The sequence below is a fragment of the Acipenser ruthenus genome, chromosome 8, assembly GCF_902713425.1.
Source record: "Acipenser ruthenus chromosome 8, fAciRut3.2 maternal haplotype, whole genome shotgun sequence".
Lineage (NCBI taxonomy): Eukaryota > Metazoa > Chordata > Actinopteri > Acipenseriformes > Acipenseridae > Acipenser > Acipenser ruthenus.
This window is the reverse complement of record NC_081196.1, coordinates 17,784,839-17,799,350: the sequence shown is the minus strand read 5'-3', so window position 1 is coordinate 17,799,350 and position 14,512 is coordinate 17,784,839. Positions and strand designations below refer to the sequence as shown.

Here is a 14,512-nt window from a genome sequence, read left to right as displayed (position 1 = left end):
CCTTTATACCCAGAAACCCCGCCTTGCCCATTAGTGCTAAGGTTCCTGGGTTGTGTAGTCTTTCAAATGGCGTCGCCATTTCTTAAAGGCGACGCCACTCTTTCTTTCAATATATATATAATTGAACATCTCTTTTCTCATTATAAGGCACAAGCGGTGCATCAAAGACTGTTAATATGATACCGATCCTTTGTTGGGTTCCCAGGGGCACGATTCAGTGGTTCTTCCTTTCTGAGTCTTCATTTATGTTCTGATTCAGCCTTCATCTATTCCATTTGTTGGCTCAGGGGAAGCAGGTTGACCTTGAATTTGGTTTCTTTCACAAGAAGCGGTATTGAAGGAATCCAGGAAGATTAATTGTTCTTAAAATAATTTGCACTGTTAATTTACTTAGGAGTGTATATATTATGATTTTCCATTTCTGCAAAATTCTGCAAAGGTATCTTACAAACAATGTGAAAACCCTAATATACAAACGCTTGTGGGTTCTTCTGTACAAACTTTTTGAAATTAACTATTCACTGCTTACAGAAAGACAAACTGTAATTGTATTTTCACTTGACAACTGCAAACAGTTCACAAGTTTAACTAGGTTCTTAACTGTAAACTGAGCCAGTACAACCGTGAACACAGAATTGCTTCTCTACATCAGCTATTGCAGGGACAGCAAAAACATTGGGTCGACATTAAATGCTCTGCATTTGTTGGTATTGATTCTCCAATAGTCTCGCAATGGATGGGAGATAATGAGAACACTAATGAATAAATAATGTATTTAGCTCCTGCCTTCATGAAAAGGCACATCTAGTTATGGGTGATTTGTCTTGATTACCAGAAAAACAGTGCTTGGTCTCCTAGTTTTTATTGAACACTCCCAATAATATTGCTTAGAATAGGCATTGCACAGTGCCTGCAAAACTTATAGAGATTCCCCTCACAGCTCTGAGAGTTCACCTCAATCCTGACCTGAACACAGCGTGCCACTTGTGCCGGATTCTGTCCACTGGGGTCCATTTGGATTTGGACAACCAAAATATATATTGTGCTTGAGAGAGAATGCATTAGGCCAGTCAAATACTTTGTTTGGTATAAGGGGTGGGTTTGATCAGTATACAAATTGTTTGATGTCTGTCTTCAAGATGCAACTCCTACAACACTCTGTTGATTACTCTGGTTGACATGACAGCAGAAGTTGGATACAAGCACTTCATCCTGTGACACATTTCTGTGAATTTATTAGATTGAAAAGGGTGGCAGAAATATGAGGGGGTAAACCCACTAACTCCCCATGGGTATATCATCATTTGTAGTTTTCTGCTTTTAGGTAGATTGTTATTTCAATTAGCATTCCATCTCCTTCTGTTTCATTGTGTGTTTAGTGTTCCGTGTTTCCGGTTTATTTTCCGAATTTTACCGAAAAACGGACGTCGGTTTTTACGGATTTATGTCCGATTTTTGTCTATTAAATATTATCCCAGTACTATTTTCTAGGAAATAGACAATAATTTGATTAAAATGCAGTTTTATTTTGACTCTGACATTGTAGCAGCCCTACACTATCCTAGGATACAGCAGATGTTTAGACGTCAGAGGATCAAATAACGTTCAACTGTGGTTCTCTGTATTGTGGCGTAGTAACTACTAGCTTGATCAAAAACTAAATTGAAATACTTACACGAAAATAAAATATTTTTAATGGATGAGGAATGGGGAGAAAACATAAATCAGTTTATGAATATTCAAAAGAAAACACATTTTTCTGAAATATACAAAAAGCAAAAATGGCAGAAGTGAGTCAGATGAGGCAGAGGATGCATAACACTGCAAATACTGCTGCATTGAGGTACATGTTTGCGCTGACAATAAAAGAACATACTGAAAAACAAGCGACACATTAAACTAAAACAATAAAGTGAACAGAGACGAGCAATCCATTTGTGCGGCTTGTACACACGCTTTAATAAAAAGAGAGCGCAGAATGACTGTGTTAATGAGTTTGTCAGAGCGCTGTACTTTGCTGGATAGCCACTGTTTATTGCAGAGGTATGTATCGGTGACTTCGTGTGACAGTACTATCTGTCCATCAGCTAAAACACTGCCTAATGCCGACCATCTTAATCGTAAATATTTGACAGATAATGGTGATGCTTAAATGTCCAGGGTGATTTTTGACGCGTCTTCCGATGGCTTGCACCACCCAGTTCTGTCAATTTTTTACTTTTATGATTTCAAGGCGAATAAACTTGGCTTGTTTTGTACTGATGTCATGTTCATACCTTCTGTAGATACTGTTTCCATCAGCACAGCAACTGCCCAAACATTAGCAAAGTACCAGTTAACTTGGGAAAATGTGGCTTCGACTTGCACAGATTGTGCTTTATCAGACGTGCCAGGGACATTAAACCTAATCAGGAATCAGAACTGCTACACATCATATTCCACATGTAAAGTGTGGATACTGAGATTTGTTCCTCTCCCCCCCGATTTTTACCGATGTTTCAATTAAAAACTATTTTTTACAGATTTTATCCCTATTTTAATAAATTCCCAGATTTCTTTTTTTTTAACGATAAAAACTGAAAACACGGAACACTGTGTTTTATAGCAATAATTTATAGTTGCTAATTGTTATGTTTTCGTATAAAACATTCTTCAGATGCAAAGAAAAGTGTAAATAATGCACTTGCTGGTTTCTAGTATTCAACAGTTGCAGGTTTCCTATCCTTGTAAGATGGTATGCATTTCAAGCACAACTTATACAACTATATTTTTGTGCTAAATGTACACGTTTTAAATAATTTAACACTGAATTCTTTAACCAGTATCATAAATATGTTTTGAAAGCAGCAAGTTTTAAATATTTTAAAACCCAAGGCACACCTTTTTAAGATGAGAACCCTGTAACTGTTCTTTTTCTAGTTAAAATAGTTGTATAAATGTGCTCATTACTTGTGCTTTTCATATCAACCCTTTACTGATATAGTTTGCATTGACATTCTGTGCTTTTCTCTGTCTGTCCATCCCTTCCCTTTTCTCCCCCTCCCATTAGATCCTCCTCCTACTACTACTACCTTACCTACAACACCACCGCCTCACACGACTGCTGGCGTAACAAGTTTAGCAGCGACAAAAAGAGCACTGTTCACATCACCAACACTGGAGTCATTGCACGAGGGACCTTTAGGCACTATAATTGGTGGTGCTGTTGGCGGTGCCCTATTTCTAATACTGCTGATCATCCTTGTTGGAGTTTGCTACATGAAAAAACGAAGGACATTCCGTGGAGACTATTACACCAAGCAGTACATAGGACCATCTGACATGCAGAAAGAATCTCCGTTAGATGTTCTGCAACCTCATGAGCTTCAACAATACAACGACCCCAACAATGGCAGTCTTAAGCAAAAGACAAATGAGGTGATCTACCCAGATTACTCCAAAGATGTGAAAAATAATGAATGGGGCCATGTGGAAAATATGAACAACAGATGCACAGAAGGAGATACACTGCCTGTCGATTATTATGAAGATAGAATGCCAGTTGGAACCAAGTATGCTCAAGATGACTATTATGAAGGAAACGATGGTGACTTTGTATCTCACTTAGATGGTTCAGTAATTTCTCGAAGAGAATGGTATGTGTAGGCTCATAGGAAAGAGACGATCCAAACTTCACAAAAAATCTCAAATGTCTTTAGCTTCATTGCCTTTAAAAAATAGGCCTACATTTAAAAAAAAAAAAAAAAAAAAAAAAAAAAAAAAGCTAAATATGATTTTAACTTTGTTGGATATACGTATGTAGTGAATTAGTTCCTGGAGCTTTACAAAATAAAAGACAAGAAGCAATGACATTGTATTAGTAATTGTATTTAGCTTTATTTGGGAAAGCTGCATAAGGGTAGTGTTACCCTTCTTAATCTCAAGTATAGTAGAAGCTGGAGTTGTCTAAATTGCCTAAATTTTAGCGCTTGTTTATATGCCATAAGCAGTTATTCAGCTGATGGCTCTGTTTGCGTGCCTGGCATTTTAAATCCACATCTATCGTTCTGTGTGGAAAGCATTTTTTTAAAATTTCTTTTGTTTTTTTACATTAGTTAGAGTTTCAAATATTTATTTTATTTTTCTCCATTAACTGAAGTTTTGAAAAATTCTGATTTACTGGCTGGCTGTTAAATTCAGTGCTAAAATTAGAATTACGCTTTTCTTTTAATTTCCTCATTCCAGAAAGTCACCCACGTAATATCATAGTACAGGGCAGCTGGAAAAATTTGTGACGGGTCCAGCCCTGCTTGACTTACCAGTATAAGGATATCCAAGACCACAGTGGATAATTAGGATTACACAGAAGTATCAGATTTAGGTGAATCAGTTAAGATGGCTATTGGTCGATGGGAGTAATTGATATGAATTGGATCAACTTCTGACAAATATCATATAAAAGGTAAGAGAAGGAAATAAAAATAATAATTGTTAACATTTGTTCTGAAATTTAGGACCATCCCATACTTTTATATTGTGAAAATTGAATGCAAAAGTGCAGTTATTTATTATTATTTTTCACAACAATCTTGCAAATTGAAGTAAAATTGATGTAAAAGGAAAAAAATGTGTATGTTTAACAATGTAAAGAAAAGCTAAATTGAAAGTATTTTCTTTACCATGCAGTTCTTTGTGCCTATGACTGTTTGTCAGATACCTCTTACATATTTTGAGCATCATTATATTTAATTGATTTTCATACTTACCTGTGTACTGAAATCACAGTGTATAGTGCCTGCTTAAGTGCAGAAAAATGTACTGCATCAATATGAAGGTAACGTTGAAACACGTTGTGTTTGCCTGATGGCAACACAGTACAGGTACTCCTGTAAAAGCAGATTGCTTTAAGATACAGTGCAATGATATTTTGCCACTGGAATAATTCTGTATGGAGGTGGACAGTGCAGTGGTCAGTCCTCATTTTGAGAGAGGTCCTTGTGCATGATGTCTAGTTGTACATTTAAATTTAACTCAATAAAAGACATATTGTTACAAATGTTTGTAAAGAACTAGGAAGGAAAAAAACACTGCTAGTACAGTGGAATTCATCCAGTTTATTTATTTAATTAGTTAATTAGTTAATTAATTCTTTAACCAGAAAAAAAAAACATTGAGACCGAGGCCTCTTTTGCAAGAGTCCTGGCAAGATGACCAGAAACAGACAGTAGTAATTTCACATCCCTAAAAATAACATCACTCTAAAAGACAATCACATCATACATTCAATCTGGGATCAGAAACATTTACACTTCGATAATTCTTGGCACCTACTCATTAAAATAAATGCAATCTTAGTTAATATTGTTCATTTAGCTGATACGTTTGGATTATTTATCTGATGCTCGTTCATATCCTGGATACTCTTGTCCAGACTGTTCCATGCCATAGGGACGATGTAGCTAAATGCTGATCAGCCAACCCAGGACATTCTCCAAGGTACTGTATAAATAAGTGCAAGACTAGATCGTAAACTACACTTGGGTATATTTACCTGTAACAACCAACCTAGGTAACCTGGCAACAAACCTATTACAGTTTTACACACAAAAAGCACCCAGTAATTGCCTTCTACAATTAAGTGACATCCAATTTAAAGAAGGCAGTAACTGGCAGTGATGGGTTTGAGGGTGGCATTCTAATACAAATCTGACTGCTTTTTTCATTAGTCGATCCAATTTTTTTTTAAATTGCTCAGCAGAGGCATGTAAAAGTAAAGTATAACCATAATCAAACAAAGGAAAAATACAGCTCTTTATAACATGATTTCTACTTTGAAGCGTAAAGTTTTTTCGCTTTCAAAAAAGAAAACCCTGTTTTTGAGCTATTTTCTTTAAGATAGTTAAAATATGAAGATCAAACTCCAGGAATGGATTCAGCCAGATCCCAATATATTTATAACTATCCACCACCTCAAGAGGCTCTCCAATCAATCAGTGAATGAAGGATCAAATCTTGTTTCAAACTTTTAAATGTAGGTCCAAAAAACATGAACTTCAATATACAATGAAAACAGTGTCGAACCCAGGACAGAGCCCTGTGGTACACCTTTTTTTATCTCTGTGATAGAAGACAACATACCTCCTCCCTTTATCATTTGTTTTCTATCTGTTAAATAACTACAAAACCATTCAATGGCTTTATCAGACAAACTCAATTCCCCCAACCTATCACATAATAATTTGTGGTCCACAGTATCGGACAGATCAATAGACTGCAGCTGCCACCTGCTTACTATCCAAACCTCTTGAAATATCATCACTTTAGTCACTGCTGTTATTGTCCCACGGCCTGATCTAAAACCAGACTGGATTGGGGACAGCAGGTTGTTTGAGTTAATAAAGGCTTTCAGCTGATCCAGCACCACCTTCTCCAAACATTTGCCAGAACAGGCAACAATGATATTGGTCTGTAATTGGCGACATCCATTTGAGAGCCTCCCTTATGTATTGGTACCACGTGCACGCTTCCACAATATTGGTATGGTTCCATTATTTAAGGATAGATTAAACAAATGTGCCAGAGGATATTAAATAATATTACTAGCCAATTTAAAAAGAAAGGCTCCAGTTGATCAGCTCCAGTCCCCTTTAAAGTATCCAAACTGTGTAATGCACAGTTGATGATGCCACATTCTTAAAATCTAATTAAAAAAATTCTAATGTCTTGAGCTGATGTTAACAAAGTACACTGGTTTCTAAGTTGGCTATAGTGCACCCAGTTCCTAACTGCCTCCTCAACTGGCGGGCCAAGCTCTATCCATACTGCTCTGGGCAGGACAAAGCAACAACACTAACATTAAATCTTTCCTTGCAATAAATGGCCACACCTCCACCTTTTGAAGATCTACCCTTTCTTAGTACTGCATAACCAGGTAGAGTAACTGTACTGTCAGGGATAGTCTCCCTAAGCCAAGTTTCTGTCAGTATTAAAAAGTCAAGTTGAGCCTGTTCCATCCAGAGTGTAAGCATATCTAACTTTGGAATTAAACTTCTGATAATTATCTGAGTGATTTTTAACCCTTATATTGCTGAGATCATTCATAGAGATAACTGAACGTCTCAGTGGAGTGATTTCAGTTGGGCCAGGGTTTAATTCAATATTCCACATAGAAGTAACAAACTTAACATGAGCACCCTTTTAAAATGTGGTTGATAATGTCTCAGTAAAGTCTGAATCTTGACCAATTTAAACTTACAATGAGAGTAATTATTGAATTTCTTCAAAATAATCCTTGTCATTAAATCTGTAATGAAGATACTTCAGCTTGTATGTTTTCCAGGGTCTAAGCCATTGCAGCAAAGGTGTAAGTAGCACATTTAAACAAGCATGAGAGGTTATAGCAGCTACTACACAATAATTATTATCCAAGAGCATAGTGTGCCCAAGTTTATTCACTACCCCATTGGGAGGGGGCACTGGCATTATAGCTACAAAACACCAAACATAATATGCCGGATCAATAGAGTAGCTCCCATCTGTATATATAAAATACAGAAACAACAATTATGAATTCATTAAATTAATAGGCCACTGCTCTGTATCTTTTTTATCCAACTAAAGATCAAATTATTAAACACAATGTTTATAGTCATTTTACATAAGTCCAAAATTTAGATCAATTAGTTTCCTACTTTCCATACACAAGTAGTCATCTCACTGAATTTTAGTCTGTTTTTATCCTGCTATAGGTACAATCCTTCCAGTTTACTAGGCTCAGCTTTCGTCTTGGTACAATCTACCTTCTCCAGATTGCATTATAGCAATCTGTTGCTATAATGACTATATACACTATACAAAAATGTATATTTAGATAAAATATAATAAGTCATCTCCCAGTTATATTTAAACATAAATTAAATTAAACTAACATTCACATGCACACACTGCTTCTATGACGGCCAGCTTGATTGTATAAGAAGAAAAAATACAATAGAAAAAGAAATAGAGAGAATAGGCAGATGAAGACACAGCAGACATATAAAAGCAAATGAAGAATTATAAGCATTTAAAATACACAACACAGAAACTACCCAAAACAGCCCGTGTCCTTTTCAATGTTCTTACACGATTGCCGCACTGCCTCTAACACCAGCAGGTGAGATGAATATAGCAATCCTTGAATCGGAGGCAGTTGTGTGATGGACGCAGTTATGCGCTATGACGAGCAGAGAATACTTGCAATGATGTTGTTTGAATGAGAATTCAAAAAGAAACAAAATTTAAAAAAAAATAAAATAAAAAACCTATGCAGTTAGAATATATAAAACTATCCATGTAAGAGCAATAGAACTCCACCATTCATGATGATTGCAAAAAATATAGAAAAGTTAGGCAGTGCCAAATTTAAAATTACTTTTGTAGCTATATGTCTTTTAAGTGTTTTCCAAAGTTGAATGTGAGGTGTCAAAACACAAGCTTTACATTTTAATTAAGGGAAGATGTTGAGTGAGCATGCAAATTTGCCAAATACTTAACACCCTTACAATTCTGAATTAAATACTGCCTGTAAGACAGTATCTCAAATACTTTAAAATTCAAAACATATATTGGATTCAGGTATGTTACTTTATGTAAGGTGAAATAGAAAGGAGAAAAAACGTGTATATATGAGTTCATAGTTTACATTATTTAAAACGTATTTGCCATTTTTTATGGCAAGGTTTGTATTTAGGAAGCTTTTATTTGTTTTGGAGTGTGTTCTGTGCATCCATTGGGGTGGAAGTTTAGTTTATTTGCAGTATTTTCTTTAGTAGCCGAAGGATAAAGATCATGAAGTGTATTTTAATGATCACAACAGTGGTGCATCAAGAGTAATTGGCTGACCCACCTACTACCATCACTAAATATGCAAGGTGTAACAGAGGGCCACTTCTGTTTAGTTCATTAAAATAAACCCCAATATGTCTGCTAGAAATTAAGTTGAGATGGCACATTCCAATATTTTATTGGGAATAAAAAAAAAATCAACACATAATAGAAAAGAGGGCAACAGATGTAATTTGTTTCAAATGCAATCACCCAGCTTGTGTTGGATAATAGTGTTAAAGTTGGTATTTTTAAGGGATATTTTTCTAGTTTGTTTTAATCACCTAGCTATTTAGTAAACCGTGTATGTTTGCATTGGACAATATTGCAAATGTGTTCAGAAGGATTTCTTTTAACCAGTCAGTATAAAATCATTTTCACAAAAAAGCCAAAATCTGAATGATTGTTTGTTTTATAATTGTTTAGTTATACAGTACTGACCTGAGTTTTGTGTGTGTGTGTGTATATATATATATATATATATATATATATATATATATATATATATATATATATATATATATATATAATTGCCAAAAAAAAGTTTCATAATTAAAATACCTGATATGATAACTGCTGTTGGAAGGTTGTTCTTTAAGTTTATTTGATATTTGTTAATGTGTATGTACATAGCAGATATGTAAAGGGCTGATTTACTGCAAACTTGATTAGCTACTGTGTGAATTGAATGTTTTGATACTTATGTTTGAATAAATTGCCTTTTTTTCTGTGTCTTAATTCTAAAACATCAATGTGTTTGTCTGTAATGTGACCGTGGTTAGTAAAATAAGAATTTGAAAGCATTACAGGTGTCATGTTAAGAAGTCCAATATGCAAGCACATAACAAACGCATTCAGTTCTGTTTATTTTTTTTTAATAGCCGGTATAGATTCCTGACAGTTGTCATTTAGGAATGATGGATTACAAACAGTAATTTGCCTTGAAAGCAGGCCTACATTGTCCACACTTTGAGATATGCAACAGTAATGCATGTGTGAAACTCCAAACTGAATGCTTTAAAAAGTGTCAATTAATTTGTTAAGTAAGCCGTGTCTTATAGTACACCCACCATTACTCCCTACTGGAACCATTGTTCTTCAAATCCTCATTTAATAACTAACAGTGTTAGATGGGTACCTGGTACTATATAACTTTAACATAGAAAGTAGTATATATACATATATAAAATCTGATGTATTTGCAGCGACAATCAAGATTTCTTCGCCAAAAGCGAGGAAATGTGTGTGTTTTTTGGAAATTGTGGCTTTCCGGACAAGATCATTACTAAAGCTAAATCCTGCATTTCAAATATAAATAGAAAAAATGCTTTATATAATAACAATATACAACACACCGATGATAGTATCCCTCTGGTCCTCACTTACCACCCTACCAACAGAAAGATACAGACAATTGTGCAAAGAAACCAATCTACAGCACCTATTTTCAAGACTCCCCCCTTGATGTCATATAGAACAGACAAGAATATAAGAGAGTATGTGGCACACAGTGCTGTTCGTCCTGCTGGGGAACTATGGCAAAGTGGTAATTCGTAGAGCAGGCGAAGTGCAGGTGCAGTAATCCAACAAGAAAAGACAGACAACAAAGTACGGGTGAAATGGTTTCTGTTTTATTGTAATCCAAATGGTCTGATGACCAAAACAGTAAACAATTAGAGAGCTGGCAACAGCGATGTGTAATGCGCAGTGGAGAATTATGGTTTGCAGTCCTGTAAATAATAAACAACAGTCCAGTACATACACACACCGTCACTAGTCCAAAGTGAGTGCTGTAGTGCTCTCTGTGAAGTACAATTTATCTGTGATACAAGGTGCAGGGTTGTCCGGGTTTAGTGCTGGCCGTGGGCGACAGCTCCAGATTGTGTTATCCGTCTAGTCAAACAAACAAACAAACAGTGCGTTTTAGACAGACAGACAAAACAAACAAAACACAGTAATGATCACAGTACAGGTCCTTTTGGTCTTCGCGTAACCATCAAGGAACAGATCACCTCACTACGTCCCCTTTATATACTGTTAACCATGACCCCTTGGTTAACGAGTACAACCGCTCCTCCAATCTGTGGATGCCACACCGTTAACCTTCTGGGTTAATGATTGACTGCACCGTAGCTCCGCCCCCTTTCTAAATGGCCGACTTCCGTCGAACCCTGGGAATTAATTGTTGGGCCATCCAGTCCAGGGTACTCCGTTCCTTTTACACAGCGCCCTCACAGGTCGGGAAGGAGATCTAACAGGAAGAATCATTCAATCTGTCACAGGAACCTTTGAAAGGCACATATTCATGTATTAGACTATGATGCAATACCTGTAAATACGTTCATTCTGAAACAGAGATTAGAGGCATTAAATCTTCATTCAACATTCATGAACATTTTGCATGTACCTCTAAAGGAATAGTCTACTGCATTATCTGCAAGAAATGCAACACATTGTAGAGGAAACTAAAAGGCGTTTTAGCAGGCCAGTTTGTAGAACACTTAAGAAGCATTCGCATTAACACCACTGCATTTCCAGTAGCCCATCACTTCAACAGTGATGATCACACTGCTGAAAACATCACAGGCTGTGTGATCAATCAGTGCTATGGAACAAATGTTGCTCAGAAATAAAAGGAACGAGAGATTAGTTTCAAACTGGGAACTTTGGAACCTCTGGGAATTAACATTCTATTCTAATAACCATGACGCCATCCACAGAATTTTTGTATAATTACAATTCTTGAATAACAACAAGTTTACTGCACTGTGTTTACTTTTCTTTTTAAACAGCTGAAGGGCTTTTGCCCGAAATGTCCTGAAAATAAAAGATTTTTTAATCTTTTAAACGTTGTGTACCTTTTCTTTCATATGCCTCTATATATATTTTAGTGAAAACACTATGTAACACAATTTTTGTTCCTGGGTAGTAAGTGTTATTTCCTAATTGCTTATGCCTCAAAAATATAGAAAATGACTATTATTCCCCACAAACTTTGATTTTGTGACCAGGACAGTGATATTTTGAAATTTACCTATTTCCAATGAGAAAACGGGCGAATTTGTGTCTTTTCGTTCACTTAAAGTCAGAAAAAAACAACATTAACATGTATTTATACTAAAGTAATACAAAAATGACTACAAAAGATTTAGAAGTGAGTAGTTTTTCGAGATTTACGATTATACTGTAAATCACTTTCACGAATCAGCCCCCAAATGTAGTCTCCCATCATGTTCTCGTTATACTGTCCTTGGTAGCGGCGTTCAAAGTCCAGTATATCCTGGTGGAAGCGCTCGCCTTGCTCCTCCGAGTACGCTCCCATGTTCTCCTTGAATTTATCAAGATGAGCATCAAGGATATGGACTTTGAGGGACATCCTACAGCCCATTGTGCCGTAGTTCTTCACCAGTCTCAACCAGCTCCACATAGTTTTCGGCCTTGTGATTGCCCAGGAAGCCCTGAACCACTGCGACAAAGCTGTTCCAAGCCGCTTTCTCCTTACGAGTGAGCTTCTTGGGGAATTCATTGCACTCTAGAATCTTCTTTATCTGTGGTCCGACGAAGACACCGGCTTTGACCTTTGCCTGAGACAGCTTAGGGAAGAAGTCTTGAAGGTACTTGAAGGCTGCCGACTCCTTATCTAGAGCTCTGACAAATTGTTTCATAAGGCCCAATTTGATGTGCAGTGGTGGCATCAGCACCTTCCGGGGGTCCACCAGTGGCTCCCACTTGACGTTGTTCCTCCCCACAGAGAACTCGGTCCGCTGTGGCCAGTCCCGTACTACTGTGGTAGTGCGCCTTGGTGTCCCTGCTGTCCCAAAGGCAAAGATAGCAGGGAAACTTGGTAAAACCGCCTTGGAGACCCATCAGGAATGCCACCATTTTGAAGTCTCCTATGACCTTGATGCCATCTCAGAAAAATGCAGATATGTATCCACTTAGGCAGCTGGAACTAAACTGAACTGGTGGGCTTAAGGCCCCTGTATTTATACTACTATTTATATTACTGGAAAGTTCTGGAAAGTTCTAGAAGTTACTCCAAGTTTACTCAGCACTGAATCTATCTGGAATGTTCTGGAAAATAGGTAAATTTCAAAATATCACTGTCCTGGTCACAAAAGCAAAGTTTGTGGGGAATAATAGCCATTTTCTATACTTTTGAGGCATAAGCAATTAGGAAATAACACTTACTACCCAGGAACCAAAAAAAAATAAAAAAATTGTTACACGGTGAAATGAAGATGCTACGAGGTTTTAACATATCTGTGCTTACTAGAGTTATTAGATAAACACCACAAACAGGGTTGCGCGTGAGGAGATGGTTTTCTTTATTTTTTTAATTTGCTAACATTCGAGAGAGATGGTGGAAGCCTGAAGGTGGCCACTTAGGCACAGGAAAAACAACGAGGAAGGTGCAGGAAAGGTATTAGTGGCCAGGTTGGCATCGGGCTGTGAAACACTGGTGTTGCAGCTGCAGAATCTATGGTAGCTGGAAAAATCCTAACCAAAGAGACAGAGCACCAATGATGACCCATCCTGTCTCATGACCTTTTAAACGTGTTGCAGTGGACCTGTATGGAGAGCTCCCTGTAACCCATGAAGGGAATCGATATATAATGATTGTGGTGGACTACTTCACGAAATGGACCTATGCCTTTGCTATTCCTGACATCAAAGCCAAGACCATCGCACGGACATTAGTTGAACAGTGGGTCAGCAGGTTTGGTGTTTGAGCACTTCATTCTGACCAGGGGGGTCAGTTTGAGGCAACACTGTTTAAAGAAATGTGCCGTACTCTAGGAGTGGAGAACACGGACATCCCCCTATCACCCTCAATCAGACGGCTTGGTCGAGAGATATAACCACACTTTAGGGCATACGTTGGCCATGTGAGTGAAAGACTCGCAGCATGACTGGGACAGACAACTCCCTTATACCTTGCTAGCATTCTGAAGTAGCCCACAGGAATCGATAGGAATGGCACCACATGAGCTGCTTTTTGGAAGGAAAGCTAGGCTTCCAGTAGACAGAATGGGGACCTCCCCAGTGGCAATACCGAGCACATTCTGACTATGTCAGGGAGATGAAGCGACAGCTAAAGCTTGGTAGAAAATTAGCTACACAAAACAAATCGCAGGGTGACAAAAAGACAAAAACGACAAAGGGACTGACCCTGGCGTGGGCCCTACGCCGTTGGAGAAAAAGTCTGGGTGCATTTCCCAAACCGGAAACAGGGTTTGTCTCCTAAGCTACAGTGTCCTTGGACTCTTCTACACTGTTGCGTAGAAGAGTCAGCCTCGGCAGTACCAATAGAACAGCCCAGGGCTGATGAGAATTTTGGGAGAGGGGCAACCAGTCCCTCAGCTTCACCGAGTACAGCATGGGCCCCAAAGGTCACAAAGAAAGAGACAACGCCCTAAAGACTGGGAAGAGTATCTCCATTTCGTTGGGGAGTGGCACACAAACCATTAGGGGATTGAGCCTCTGAGGGCGCGTCTTCTTCAGAGGGGGGAGCCATATAGCAAAAATCAAGTCACTATGAGGTTTTAACATATCTGTGCTTACCAGGGTTAATAGATTAACACCACAAACAGGGTTGCGCGTGAGGAGATGGTTTTCTTTATTTTTAAAATTTGCTAACATTCGAGAGAGACAGTGGAAGCAGGGA

At 37.6% G+C, this 14,512-nt stretch overlaps 1 protein-coding gene across 3 annotated transcripts in view; it reads left to right on the top strand.

Moving 5' to 3' along the window:
- Nucleotides 1-14,512, top strand: part of LOC117407452 (nectin-3-like) — a 128,367-nt gene that overhangs the window by 60,625 nt on the left and 53,230 nt on the right. For 2 of the 3 annotated variants that reach the window (XM_059028666.1, XM_034012499.3), the window contains one exon: nucleotides 3,050-9,582. The exons of the other annotated variant lie outside the window; for it this stretch is intronic. In XM_059028666.1, coding sequence (XP_058884649.1) covers nucleotides 3,050-3,645 — 596 coding nt within the window. In that variant the 3' untranslated portion in view covers nucleotides 3,646-9,582. Of the gene's footprint in view, nucleotides 1-3,049; nucleotides 9,583-14,512 lie in introns of those variants that run through there. 3 annotated transcript variants of the gene reach the window in all.